General features: G+C 41.9%; 1 protein-coding gene across 3 annotated transcripts in view; it reads right to left on the reverse strand.

Moving 5' to 3' along the window:
• CERS6 (ceramide synthase 6) overlaps nt 1–14,575 on the reverse strand; it is a 262,156-nt gene that overhangs the window by 60,216 nt on the left and 187,365 nt on the right. For 2 of the 3 annotated variants that reach the window (XM_036319307.1, XM_036319308.1), the window contains exon 6: nt 10,074–10,166. The exons of the other annotated variant lie outside the window; for it this stretch is intronic. In XM_036319307.1, the coding sequence (XP_036175200.1) occupies nt 10,074–10,166 (93 nt within the window). The remainder of the gene's footprint in view (nt 1–10,073; nt 10,167–14,575) is intronic. 3 annotated transcript variants of the gene reach the window in all.

Consider the following 14,575-nt stretch of genomic DNA (forward strand, 5'->3'; position numbering starts at 1 on the left):
TTCCTCTCCCTGTCAAAAGCACCCTTTCCAAATGCATTCTGCTTTCAATGTAGATGTTTTTCTTAATTATACATGCATGTCTTCGTTCTCATTGATCTTTGGATCTTCAGAAGTTCTCCATCACTACAAATCCTGCCAATTATAAGCGCAGAAGTTGGAGGTCTTTATATACACTTTATGGGCTCTGTTTAAATTACTCTTGGCCCAGCCATACTAATTTGTACAGCTTTTAATGCTAAAAGGATCACTTCTGAGACATTTTAAACACACTCAATAAAACAGTCTTCAGTGATGCACAAGTTAAGACCTTATTCCCTCCCTTCTTCCCCCTTTTTCTCCCCACCCTCTTCCCCCCTCCAATATCCCTGAGGACAAAGGCAACTCTTGCTGTCAAGTAAATCCATTCAGGTTGAAAACATCCAGAATGATCAGTAGGGGGCAGAGCGTGCTCAACTAAAATCAGAAATATCCCCAAAACTCAAAAGCCGTAATTCTCTTATTTACTTTAAATATGAGGCGCAAAATAACAATGGGCAATCAAGGACTCAGTTTTGTGCTTGAGATTGTAGATGGAAAAATTTTTCTTCTGGTCAACCAGGTAGGGATGATGCTGTAAGTTGTCAGGAGAAACTCAATTGTCATCATCAGCTTTATCTTTTCTAACTCCTTTTCCTTTAGCCGTCTGAGCTCTCCACCCACCTTTACAAACATACATGACACCTATAGAATTCACTCCTCAAGTTACTTCTTGTCTCCAAGCAGGCCTCTGGCCATGCAGTTTTTCTGTTTTTGTTTTTTCAAATTTTTTGTTTGTTTGTTTTGTTTTTCTGGCTGGAAGGCTTGTGCTTTCTCGTCTTTTCTCCACTTTGACGACCTGGTAAACTTCTATCTACCCTCCGATTTGCTTGCTCATTCTCAAGCTCCAAAGGTTCTGTTGAACACTGTGATTTATTCGGAACAACAGCCCCATAAAGCAAGTACTACTAGAACTCCATTTTATACAGAAACTGAGGCACAGAGATGCTATATGATTTTTCCAAAGTCACATAATAGAGACAGGCTAGAGCCAGATCTGAATGCAGTTCTGCGTGATCCCTGAGTGCAGGTTCCTAACCCAGCAGGCTGCTTTTCAGAAGCAAACACAGAGGGAAGACTGGGGAGGAGGCCATGGAGAGAGGATACTTCTGAAAACACATGTAAGTGAGAGACTAAGAACGAGGTCCACTTCTAGAAGAAAGGAAGAGAAGGGGGGTCCAGAGCAAAGGTGCAGAATCAGCCATGAGTATGAAAGGTGCTTCTTGTTTGGAAGCCGAAGGGGAGGACATGTGATGGACCTGTTTATATTTATGGGGATAGAAATGGAGGGAATGCACCAAGTCAGGGAGACAGCACTATAATAAGCCAAAGTGGGTGTTTTCCCAAGACCCCTAGGATGACTTGTGGGAAACTTCCCACAGGAAGCTGAGTGGAACCTAACCTACCAATAGCTCCTGAGAGAGGGTGGGACTCCTTAGATCTGCACTTGAGGACCCAGAGCCCAGAAGAAGTCCTGGGGTCTTTACACCTCAGGTCCCTGCCAATCACCCTCCCACACCCGGACAGCACTATGTGGATTCTAAAGGTGCTTAAGAGCCTCTCCCCTGGCAAGGAGCCTGGGAGTGTAATTGCCAGAGTAAGTTAAGATAGCCTTTGAATAAAATTTCCCCACAAAACCTATTTCTTTTCTAGACAATACTGTTTTATTGTCCTACCCACCTGCACACAGCACTGGGTTGAAATGCTTTGATCACAGGTGGTAACTTACTAAAATGAGCTGCCTCTTCTTCCCTTCTGACATCCTGAAGACACTGTAGTATGAAACAAACACACACACACACACACACACACACACACACACACACACACACACACACACCCAGAGGCCTGAGTCAGGAATACCTGCCATGGGAGAAAGCCAAGCTTTGAGTGCAGAATATCACCACTCCAATCACAAGTGGATACACAGATGAGCAACTCTGCAGCTCTGTGAAAGAGAGGTTAAGTGGCCTGCCTGTGTCTGTAAGTAGGAGCACTGAGGTTACACAGAGAGAATTCACATCTTCCTCCTTCCCTCTCAGGATGATCAGGTGTCATCTGGTGGGATTTCAGCTCCTCAAGGAAAGAAAGGCCATGCTGATACAATCTGAGGCACTCCCCAGCGTCATATTCTCAGGAAAGATTTAAAAATAAGATAGATGAGCAGTTCTCAAATGTTTTCATCTCAGGACTCTTCTATACTCTTAAAAATTATTGAGGATACCAAAGAGTTTGTTTATGTAGGTGATACCTATCAATATTTAACACATTAGACATTAAAACTGAGAAATTTTAAAAAGGTGTCAGAACACACTTAACTTATTTTTAAAGTCCATTATTTGTTAATTAACATAAATATTTTCTCTCAAATAACTACATTTTTCCAAAATTTAAAAGTAAATGGTAAGAGTGCACTGTTTACATGATTGCAAATCCCTTTGCTGTCTGGCTTAAGACAAGAAAGTTGAATTCTCATAACTGATGTCACTTTGATTGAAGTATATAAAGAAAATCCAGTACCATACAGTTCCAAAATGAAGTATCTTGCTAGGCTTTTCAGACAGTTATGGATAGTCTTCTTTGATTCTGTACCAAAACTTGAGAAGCAGGATATTCTTCAAGGTTAATTGCAATGGAATTTAAAACCAGATCAATAAACTTTTCATATTCTGTTACATAAAATCCTTTGCTCTGTCTTGACCTTTGACTAGATCTTAAACTCATGCATGGTTTTGTAGCATCATGCATTAGTCACTTGGAAAATATTGGCTCACTGAGCCAATGAAATATTTTGTTATTCAGTATTTTGCAAATCACATGAATTAATGTCCTTACCAATCTCACGGAAAAAGTTTTAAAGCACTGAGATGCTATCAAGCTCTTGCTGGTGAACACAAGCTTTCCGAAAATCATATTTTGCTTGAAAGCTTGGTTTTATTAGTGACAACAAATAATGGTAATTGTTCTTTTGATACAACTTGACAGGCTCATTCTGCATTTTCAAGAAAATATCTACCAAAAACACAAGTGGTAATAACCATACTTTGCCAGTCATTTGTTCAAGAAAAAGCAAGATTCCATGGGGGAAAAAGCGGTGAGTTCAGCTCACAATGCAAGGTGCTAACTGTACGTGGTTTTCTTGAGACACTATTTTATGTTGTTACGCAGCAGCAGTTCTTTATGCATATTTCCCATTTCTTCACACAAAATATTTTTAAATGTATACGCAAGAATGCAGGTTTAATAAAATTAACACTTTTTTACTGCTTCATTAAGGGCATTCTCGAGTGAAAATGACTTTTGTTCTTTCTGAAAGCATGTGGCAGTGAAGAATGACTTTTGATACAGTTTGGTGCCATTACCAGCAATTTTGCCCACTGTTACTTTTGCATTATCTGTGCAAATTTCAATGCAGTGAGAAAGGCAAATGACATCTTAGTATTATTCTGAAGACAGTTTTGACCTTGCAGGTCCCCTGAAAAGTCTTAGGGATCTTTAAGTGTCTGCAGACCACACTTTGAGAACTGCTATTTAGAAAAATTATTTAAATTTTTAAATAATTTAAAATGATTTAATAGGAAATGATTTAACTAGCCACATTATCAATAATAACTGCACTGGTCAGGATAAGCCAGATGATGTGACAATTATGACAAAGCCCTTGAAATCTCGGTTTAAAACAAAGGCTTATTTCTTACTCACTGCATGTTACCTTTTGGCTAAGGGTGGAGGTTCACGCTGTTCACCACAGTCACTCAGGGACCAGACTGAGGCAGCAGTCTCCATCTCAAATGTTACCAATCACTATACTTCGGGGGAGAAGAGAGTTTAGAGGGTCTGACACCAGCAATTAAATACTCTGGTACAAGAGTGACTCTCAGTTCTGTTCACAGCCTACCAGTCACAACCACAAGAGAGGACATGGCTCACCATGCCCATGTCAGGGTTAGTAAAGCTGGAAAAAGCCTGTTTAGAATAGAAGGTCTGAGGCATAGTTATGCATAGAAAGAAGGTTTTATACCAACAGTTACTGTTTTGTTTTAAATCCATGAAAAGGAATTAGCAAGGAAAGTCAGAAAATCTTAGAGCAGATCAGTATGTTTTTCTCCTTATGTAATTCCTCCGAAATGTGGCAATGCTAAATAAGTCATGGCAAACATCAGGCTTTGCATAGATACAATAAGACTGATTCCTAATAGTGGTTTTATTAACGGAAAACTTTGACTGGAGTATCATGTTTTAAAGAGCCCTGTCTGAACTCTAAAGACTTGAAGCCACTAAGAATGCCACGAAGAAAGCCTGGTATCCTGCTTGGGAGCCCTGAAGATGGCTGGCGCTGGAGCGTCAGGCCCATGCCCTACCATCACTGGCGGTTGGTAAGAGTAGAAGGGGAGCAGTAAAGATGCCTCTGCATCCCTGCAGAACCCCTACACACTCTGGGCCACAACAAGTAGGAGGGCTACTGAGATGGGCCTTAAAGCCTGGAGCGTGGGCTCAGGTGGAGTTGCTATAGGTGAGGGATTCACCTAACTCAGCAGATACTGCAGGCAGGCCTGATGGCAGCTGGATGGCTTGGCTTCCTGGCCCTACGGGGCACATTAAGGTTCAACCATGAAATTCCAGCAAAGGTAGTCAGTTACCATTCTTGTTGTGTTTATGCAAACATCAGGAATCTTGATTTGGCTTTTTGATAGTCATGGAGGAATTTTAAGAAGAAAAATCCTGTTTCAATAGAAGTTGTTCTTTCCCTTCCACCGGGCCATTTGTTAAGCTTATAGGGATAGTTCAGTTGATAGTTCTGTGTGCCCAGTATGGGCCTCTAGCAAAGGTGGAATAGAAATGCAGTCCGTCTCATGATTGAGCCGGAAGTTCCAAGACAAGGGGGGAATGAAAGGGCGAGGACTACGCCCTCCACCTTGCCCCAGGATAAGGGCTACGCCCTCCACCTTGCCCCAGGGTAAGGGCTATGCCCTCCATCTTAACTTGGCCATGTGCTCAGCAAGCTTCTTCCCGGAAGATAGTCAAGGGAAGTGCACGCCATCACTATGACCACATCCTGTGTAATGAGACACCGACTCGTGCCTGGCCAATCGGCAGGGCCCACAGTCTTTTCTCCTCCCCTTACCCCAACCCCCTATAAAAGCTCTCTCCACACAGAGTTTTCTCTCTCTCGGCCACTGGAGCTTACCGTTGCATCGGTGAGTGTGGCAGGGGAGCCAAACCTAGGTTTGAAATGAATGACTCTTTGCTTTTGCATCGGAAAAAAAAAAAAAAAAAAAAAAAAAGAGAGGACATGGCTGAAAAGTACTATCCTACATGTGCCTGAGGGTAGAGAGCTGGCACTATCTGATGAACCACATTAAAACCACAGCAATAGCTAACATTTGCTGAGCATTAATTATGTGCCAGGCATTGTTCTAACAGCAGGTAATACTTTATCCTGACAACACTCTGTTGAGGTAAGTTATATGAACTCCATTCTTTGGATCAGAAAACCTTTGGATCAGGCACAAAGAGGTAAAGTAACTTTCTCAAGGTCACACCAAGTTAGGAGTGGTGCCGGGCAGGTGGATGAACTCCAGAGTCCATGCCTTTAACCTCAAGGCCATACTGCCCATAGTTTCCCTCCCCCCTACCCCCTGCCCGCTCCAGAAAAAAATAAGAAAAGTAAGAATTTCCCCATATGGTTAATATAGAGGATTGTCCTTTATTACAAGGTGTCCTCTCTCCTTGAAAATGTTCAAACGTCCTTTCCTCCAAGAATTCATGGTTCTAAATGGAGGAAGTACTAGGGAAAAGGGTGGCTACCGTAAGTTCGTTCCTCTTCCTAATTAGTTTTGTTAATTTTAATGGACCAAAAGTACAAAAACTTGTGACTACTATGTTTTGGAGGTGTCTTTGTTTTTGGTTTTAGCACTTTGTTTTGATTCAACCAAATTCTGGTCGTTATGTGCCAAACAAAGGTACTATTCTAAGCTCTATTTGTCAAGCATTGTACTAGATGGCTTCATGGACATTATGCCATTTAATTCTATGCTATACAGCTTGCTTTATAAAAAGACTAAAGCATGCATTGTCTTCTATACCCTGAATCCAAATGAAGCAGGAAAGATCTGGAGCATGACAGGCCCCTCACAGGGGAGTAAAGCACTCATAGGAATGGACACCAGTTAGTCTCTGAAAATATAAGTCCATCAATGAGCTTCTTGCTCAATTTAATCACCATACATCTGTCAGGAATTTTTTTTACAAAATATAGTCTTTCTCTTAGGCTAAAGACCAGAAGAGCAACAGCTGATTTTACTAGCTGGGCTTTGGAACTTGGCCATGGATGATTTCCTGAGAAGGATTCCGAACATGAGCCTGGCTCATTGGCCCAGGGCCCAGACCTGAGTCCAACAGCTACTTAGTTGAAAGGGACATAGGGCTTAGACACAAGCAAGCTGTTCTGAGCTCCAGCAGCACAGTCATATTTATTGGTGTCCCTTAGAAAATTTAGATGTGGAGAAATACTCATTGTGAACAGGTGCTAAAAACAGAATTTCAACAAAAATGAAGCCTTGAGAAATAAATATTTTGAACAATGTTGAATGCCAAGAGTATGTAAGATACTGGAACAATTTCTGTTTACAAAAGAAGAAAGGAAGAAGAAACAGGGAAGGAGAAAAGAATGAAGGGAAGCAAGAAGAAAAAGAGAAGGAAAAAATCCTCAAAAAGGTTTACACATCTTGGTAGCTTATAATAGAATATTAGAATTACATGTCATTTGAATTATTAGTCCAAATGACTACATCTTGGCTAGTCCCTTCCCTCTGGGAAGATTAATAGTATAACTTATCACTGACCAATTAAGAACCAACCCTAGAAATGATCAAGAGAGAGGCAATGGGCTCTGTCACCAAAGGGATGAAAGGTTCTCCTCTCCTTTTTAGATCCAGATTCTACTTTGAAACAGAGCAATTTAAAAATAAAAAAGAGCAATATTAAGACACTTCTAGAAGGGAAGAGTTTGTGAGTTTGTAAATATAAAAGCCATTTTAGAAAGACTCATGAACCCATTAAGTCACAAAATGATTTCTAAATCTCATTTAGGGTACTGATTCTAACAGTCTGAGGTATGCATTTGGATCCAGTGTTTATAAACCGTGGTCCCTATTTGAGAAATGGCTGTTCAAGCTCACTGTCATTTAATTGGGAAGCTAAGTAACATGGGTGTAACCTTTCTATTAACAACCCTACAAATGGCCTTCAGAAGTTGATTTCTATGCTCTGTTGTCAATGGGTGCCTTTAAATATTTCTATTCCCTAATTAGGAAGCAGGCTCTTTTTTAGAGAACTTGGTAAATAGTTAAAAATCTGGAAGATGGGGAGTATATTTCGCAGCCTGAACATTCTATAAATCCTTGCTGCTGGTTGGAAGGGCAGAGCCTCCAAGGGGTAAGGTAATGAGGAAGGAATCACCAAGAACCTGCAGTGACAGCAAGATGCAAAGGAAAAAAGCAAGGGCTACAACTCACTAATGAGAGATGTCAACAGAGGAAAAGCCTTCCTTATTAAAACCTGTGCTGAGTAATAGTCTGGTAGTGGCCATATTCCCATTTTGCACATGAAATAAGAATTAGCCAGCTCTTGGCTCACTGAAAAGACGTGGTAAATGTGTGATGAGAAAGCTCAAGCAAGTGGAGACATATCTCACTAGGACTCAGCTCCTGGGAGCCAAGGACAGTCAGTCTTGCAATCTCTTTGATTTTAGATGGTACCCCTCATTCTCACTGAGCGAAAGAGGAGCCAATACAATGACAAAGAGCTCCAAATTACTACCTTTAATGTCAGGAGCATGGCAAGGCAAGACAATGCAAGAACTGTGTACCCGTCTAATCTAAGAGGGAATCACAGTACTTTGCTTGGTCAACTTGGGCTGTAATTCATCCCCAAACTGCACAACCTTGAAAAATGTACATACACTTACTGTGCACACATTTTCTTAACTACAAAATAGGAAGAATATTTAAACCTCCTTTGTTATACTCATGTTTTGTGTGACTCCCTGGAAAAAATGTTCCTCGAAAGAAAAGAAAATGCATATTATTTGGTCTTAAAAAGGAAGGAAATTCTGATGTGTGCTACAACATGGATGAACCTAAGGACATTAGGCTAAGTGAAATAGGCCCATCACAAAAGGACAAATATGGTCTAATTCCACTTTTTTGAGGTACCTAGAGCAGTCAAATTCATAGCAAAAGAAAGTAAAATGGTGGCTGCCAGGAGCCTGGGGGGAGGGAAGAATGGGAAATTGTTGTTTAATGGATATAGAGTTTCGGTTTTGCAAGCTGAAAAGAATGTTGAAAACTGGTTGCACAACAATGTGAATGTGTGTAACAGTAATGAACTGTACACATAAAATAGTTAAGATGGTAAATTTTATATTTTGTATTTTTACCACAACGAAAGATTTAAAAACTAAATAAGTAAAATATACAATGAGCCTGGCACATAGGAGATAATCAGACTACAAGTTCCGACAACATGAATTAAGAAGGCTCCACACGTAAGACCAGGATATCTAATTGGGATACTGTCCCTAGAGGGTCTTTAAACATTCCCAGAAACTGGCCCAGCAAGTTCGGTGCAAGGAGTAAGGGAACCACAAGTTATGGGTGTCAATGAGTTACCCGCTATACCTAAGCCTTAGCCCTTATAGCAGTGGTTCTCAACCTTGGCTGCACATTAGAATCACCTGGGAATCTTTTTAAAATCCTGATTTCTGGGCCTCATCCTCCGGAAATTCTGTTTCTTTGTTATGGGGTGAGGCCACGACATTAGTAACAAAGAAACAGAATTTTCGGAGGATGAGGCCCAGAAATCAGGATTTTAAAAAGATTCCCAGGTGATTCTAATGTGCAGCCAAGGTTGAGAACCAGACAACCTAAAATATATATTCCAATGCACACAACAAAAGAATAGCCCTGGCTAACTGCTGTGAGATTCCACGGCACAGGCACAGGGGAGGGAGGTGACAGAAACTGGAGGACAACATATGTCACTGAGGCCTCGTTCCCAGTTGGGCATTAATCAGATCTTTCTTTCAGGACACAGCCAAGGTGTGCCTTACAGGGACCACCCACTTCTGAGAATCAGAGGGCATACACCACATTAAGGCTGCTCAGCCACACAAAACACAAAGACCGCCTTTTGCCAGCTAAGTAAGCCACTGCTGCGGGTCAGTGAAAGGAGTATACTCTGGGGCAGTGGACGCCAACCGGTGGTCTGCGGACCATTGTGGTCCGTGAGGTCCGAAAGGTTGGTGACCGCTGCTCTGGAGCACACAAGTATGTGGAGCACGGGCACTGAGATGCAGGCCAGCAAACACAGCTTCGAAGGAACGATTCAAATATGAAAGTCCGGAGAACGTGGCATCATGAAAAATAAGCAGTGAAAAATCAAAAGTGCCACCTGTGTCCAGAGGCTGGTGCGATGAGAACTAGAATGAGCGGGTTTAACACTCAGGAGGTCAAGAGTGCCCTCCATGGACGCCGGCGGGCGGGGTGAAACCCAGATCACAGTTCATTTAGGAATGTGGTCTTTTCATGACATCTTTTCATGCCAGTTAGCCCTTAAATTGGAGAAAATTTCATTCTGTAGAGCTGGAACACGGAGATGTTACTCTCTCCCAGGAGCAACAAATAACATTTTTCTTTTTTATTTAATTTGGAGAAAAGAGAGACTTGTAAATCAGACTGAGAGAAATTACTGCTATCGGGACTCGTTGCTATATATTTTCATAGAGAAAAGAACGCTAGGGAAGAGTTAAGAGACAAGGGGAACAAAATCCAAAACAGCACAAACAAAAATAGAGAACTTTATGTATCCAAGCAGAAAGCAGGACTAACCTAGCGCTGCTGGGAAAACAGCGGGGAGTGCCTGTGGCTCTACACCCACCTGCCAGGGCCCATTAAAGACACCTGTCTGCAGGCACTTTACAACAGAACCCCACTTACCTTTCTTTTGATATCAGTGAACTGGGAAAACATTAAAGACCAATAAAATGACAGCTCCAGGATATAATAGTAGTGAAGGTCAGTTGTGAGTGGCTGAGGATCAAAGAAAAAAAAAAAAAAGAAGATTAATAGTTAATAGGAAACCCCATTTGTGTCCCAAACATCTCAAGCTCAGTGCTGAAAAGTGACATGGTCTTATGCCCCCACAAATTCTAGCCCCCTTCTCTTTGTGGATAAAGGGGGCTTTGAAGGATGCTTCTAATCCCTCTACTCCACAGCCTGATGGCATTAGTTTTATCTCCAACCAAAAAAGGGTCCGTCAGATGAACATTTGGTACCTGTTTCACTATTTACTTTAACAATAGCATGTATGGTTCTTTGACATGAGTGAGTATCTGCAAGATTCCTCAGACAACCTAAAATATATATTCCAATGCACACAACAAAAGAATAGCCCTGGCTAACTGCTGTGAGATTCCACGGCACAGGCACAGGGGAGGGAGGTGACAGAAACTGGAGGACAACATATGTCACTGAGGCCTCGTTCCCAGTTGGGCATTAATCAGATCTTTCTTTCAGGACACAGCAAATGTCAACAAAAGACAATTCAAAAACATTTCTTAAAAGATCAGAGGGACCAGGAAGCTGCCAAGAGATACTGGGCTAGGCACCCAGCCAGGAAATCCGAGGTCAAGTCCCACCTCCGCAGCTTCGTAGGCATAAAACTTGGGCCTTAGCTAATTTACTGTAAAATGAGGTGGCACCTGTTCTATCTGCCTCACAGGTCCAGGAAGGGGGAGAAGATCAGAGAGGCAGCAGAACGCAAGAATATTTATTCTGCACATAAATCCATAAAAACAAAACAAAACAGTGTTTTTTTAAAACAGAAAAAAACATTTTCAACAACCTGTTTTTGTTTATTGAATTGTAATGAAATGTCTTCCTTTACCGGAATGAATCAAAAACTTTGAAGCTCATCACACAAACATATCTACACACACAGTAATAGTATAGGTGGTAAATACAATGGAAACTTAAATGCTCTGTAAACCAACAGCAGCATAACAAATGACTTTTACGAGAAGCTGGTACTCACTTAACCACCAACTCTACTGACTTTACGCATAGGCATCAAGGAAAACAGTTGTCCTACTCACTGACCTTTGGCAACAGAGCACCAGAGAGGACAGGATACTCTCCCCACCAGCAATCCTAAGCTCTGAGCATCAGTGTGTTTATCAAGTTCAGCACCACCCTGGAGAGAATATATTTCCTAATGAAGTGGCCTTTTAAAATTGAAGGTATTTATGCCCGGCCAGTGTGGTTCAGTGGTTGAGCGTCGACCTAGGAACCAGGAGGTCATGGTTCGATTACTGGTCAGGGCACATGCCGGGGTTGCGGGCTCGATTCCCAGTGTGGGTTGTGCAGGAGGCAGCCAATCAATGTTTCTTCTCATCATTGATGCTTCTATCCCTCTCCCTTCCTCTCAGAAATAAAAAAAATATATATTTTTTAAAAACTGAAGTTATTCACAATGAGAGATGGGTACTTAGGTCAGACATACGGCAACAATAAAGTCTAAAAAATAGAGTGCTGGCTTTAAGACCCTTGGAGCCAAGATTAAATGTCAATTTTAATGAGAGTCACTTTCTTATTGCATCTCCACCTGGGAAAATGCCCCAGTGGGCTATAAGGACAAGTGAGAGCACTCTAGGAATTGCAGAGTTCATAAGAGAGCATCATATTAGAATAACTACTATAGTTGTGGAGTCCTTTGCAGTTGACAGAGCTTACCCATGCGATAATTTCCTTGACACTCTTAAAAGCCCTATAAAATTAATACTATCATTTTCTAAATTGTATAGTTACAGGAGATTGCTGCCAGTTAATTCAGGTGGGAGGCTGACCCAGGTCTCACAGTGAGGGAGGGCTTGTGATCGCCACTGGGGCTTCCATTCCCCACTTGTGCTCTTTATGATAGCTGTACAAGGGCCAACTGAGGGCAACGTTGCATTATTTTAAACTTAAAATACACACATGTATATAAAAACCATTATGTATGTAATAAATAATATACATACTCATGCATAAGGAGCAGTGAATCCTTGATAAAATTGAAACAGACCACTCCTCACCTAGAAATCTGTACAATTATTTATTTAACTAGAGGCCCGGTGCACAGATCTGTGCACTGGAGGGGTCCCTTGGCCTGGCCTGCGGGGATCGGGCCGAAACCAGCTCTCTGACATCCCCCAAAGGGCCCCAGATTACAAGAGGGCCCTGGCCGGGCCAAGGGACCCCACCGATGCATGATCAGGGCCGGAGAGAGACCATGGGAGGGCTCCAGGGCATGTCTGGACTGTCTTGCCCAGTCCTGATCTGCTGGACCCCAGCAGCAAGCTAACCTACATGTCAGAGCATCTTCCCCCTGGTGGTCAATGTACGTCATAGCAACTAGTCCAACAGTCGAACTAATAGTTGGACACTTAGCATATTAGGCTTTTATTATATAGGATATATGTGCTAAAGACAATAAATCTGTTTCACGAGCATGGCTCATTTTTAAAGGTGCTCTTAAGCAGGACCAGTATGGTTTAGGGGTTGAGCATTGACCTATGAACCAGGAGGTCATGGTTCAATTCCTGGTCAGGGCACATGCACAGGTTTCGGGTTCAATTTCTAGTGTTGGTGTGCAGGAGGCAGCTGATCAATGATTATTCTCATCATTGATTTTCTATCTCTGTCTCCCTCTCCTTTCCTCTTTGAAATCAATAAAAATATATACATTAAAAAAAGTGTTCTTAAGGCATGAGACTACCTCTGAACTACAACCTGCCGGGGTCCTGCCCCAGCAGGTCCAGGGGTCCCCAAAGGTGTGGACGGAGTCGGCGAAGAAGGAATGACATGGAGACAGTGTTCAGTTGATCAGCAGCCTAGCCAGGATCTCCAGCCAAGTTCTGGTCTGGATCTCCAGCGAAGTTCTGGTTAGGATCTCCAGCCAGGTTCTGTGTCCATGTTCTCTTGCTAGGTTCTCCAGCCAGGTTCTGTAGCCATGTTCTGTCTCTAGGTTCTTCAGCCAAGTTCTCTCGCTAGGTTCTGTCTCTAGGTTCTGTGGCCAGTTTTTGTCCAGGATCTTTTGCCATGTTCTCTCCAGCGAAGTTCTTCTGTCTCTAGGTTCTGTGTAGGTTCTGTGTCTAGGTTCTGTGTCCTGTTGTCTTGTTACATCTGTATTTATACCAGTTGATTCCAATCCTATCAATCTCTATTCCAAAGGTTAGGGCGTTTCTTATCTCCATTCCAGGGAGTAAAGATTATGTAGCTTAAGCATGATTGTTCATAGTTAAAGTGATTAATTACCAACCTGGCACTTAGTTAAGGGATTTTATTCCCTCCCTAACTTCAGGGGAAAATCCCTACCTGGGGAAACAACCTTTCTCAGAGACCTTGGTTAAAACACATAGTGCCAAGAAGGTGAGCAAACATATTAAGAACAGTATGCCATATATGCCAGGTCCCTTGAAACAGCAAGGATGGACTGGCTCCCGGCAACAACCTATATATTTATGAAAATATGCTTATCCACAAAGCACTATAATTACATGCGTAATAATTATATGCTGTTTAATGTTTTTTCCCCACAAACATAAAAAGAAAGCCATTCATTTTTTTATTAGTATAAGAAAAGTATCAAGAATGAACACTGGCCCTAGCTAGTTTGGCTCAGTGGGTAGAGTGTTGGCCTGTGGACTTAAGGGTCCCAGGTTCGATTCCAGTCAAGGGCACATGCCCGGGTTGCGGGCTCGATCTCCAGTGGGGGGTGTGCAGCAGGCAGCCAATCAATGATTCTCTCTCATCATTGATGTTTCTATCTCTCTCTCCCTCTCTCCCTTCCTCTCTGAAATCAATAAAAAGTATTGATTTTTTAAAAAGAATGACCACTGTTTTCATGAGAGATCATTAATGGGTCCTAGATTTTGGGAGTTAATTGCCGAATTATTCACTGATAAGCAATGATGTCTTAATAGTAGAAGACAATCTTAATCTGAATCCCCACATATGGTATCTTTCCTTCTATACTAAAGAAGCTTTTCATTTTATATAAACATAACTGTACATACCAGAGAGACCCTCACATTATCAGGTGGAATCTATAGTTCTATCTGTGAAACAGTCTGCAGCTACATTTTGAGCCACTGCTCTAGCAAGTCATTTTCTCAGAAATAAGCAATTGCTCAGCTCCAGCCATTAATGTGAAAGTTATTTCAGATCACATTATAGTTATGAAGAAGAGTGGGTATTACATTTCATCTGGCATTTGTCTCAATGCTGTTCGCGGGACGGAATTTACCTCATAAATGCAGTGCATTAGAGCAGCTGCCACACCAGCAGCCGAGTTAAGGTTCCTGGAAGGCTTTGATGTGTTTTTATAAATAGAATTCTAGATATAAAGGGATTTTTCCACTCAGTGTACCATTACAGGACACAAAGAGAGCTGTAAATGA

This window comes from Myotis myotis, unplaced genomic scaffold (genome assembly GCF_014108235.1).
Source record: "Myotis myotis isolate mMyoMyo1 unplaced genomic scaffold, mMyoMyo1.p scaffold_m19_p_8, whole genome shotgun sequence".
In the NCBI taxonomy this organism is placed as follows: domain Eukaryota; kingdom Metazoa; phylum Chordata; class Mammalia; order Chiroptera; family Vespertilionidae; genus Myotis; species Myotis myotis.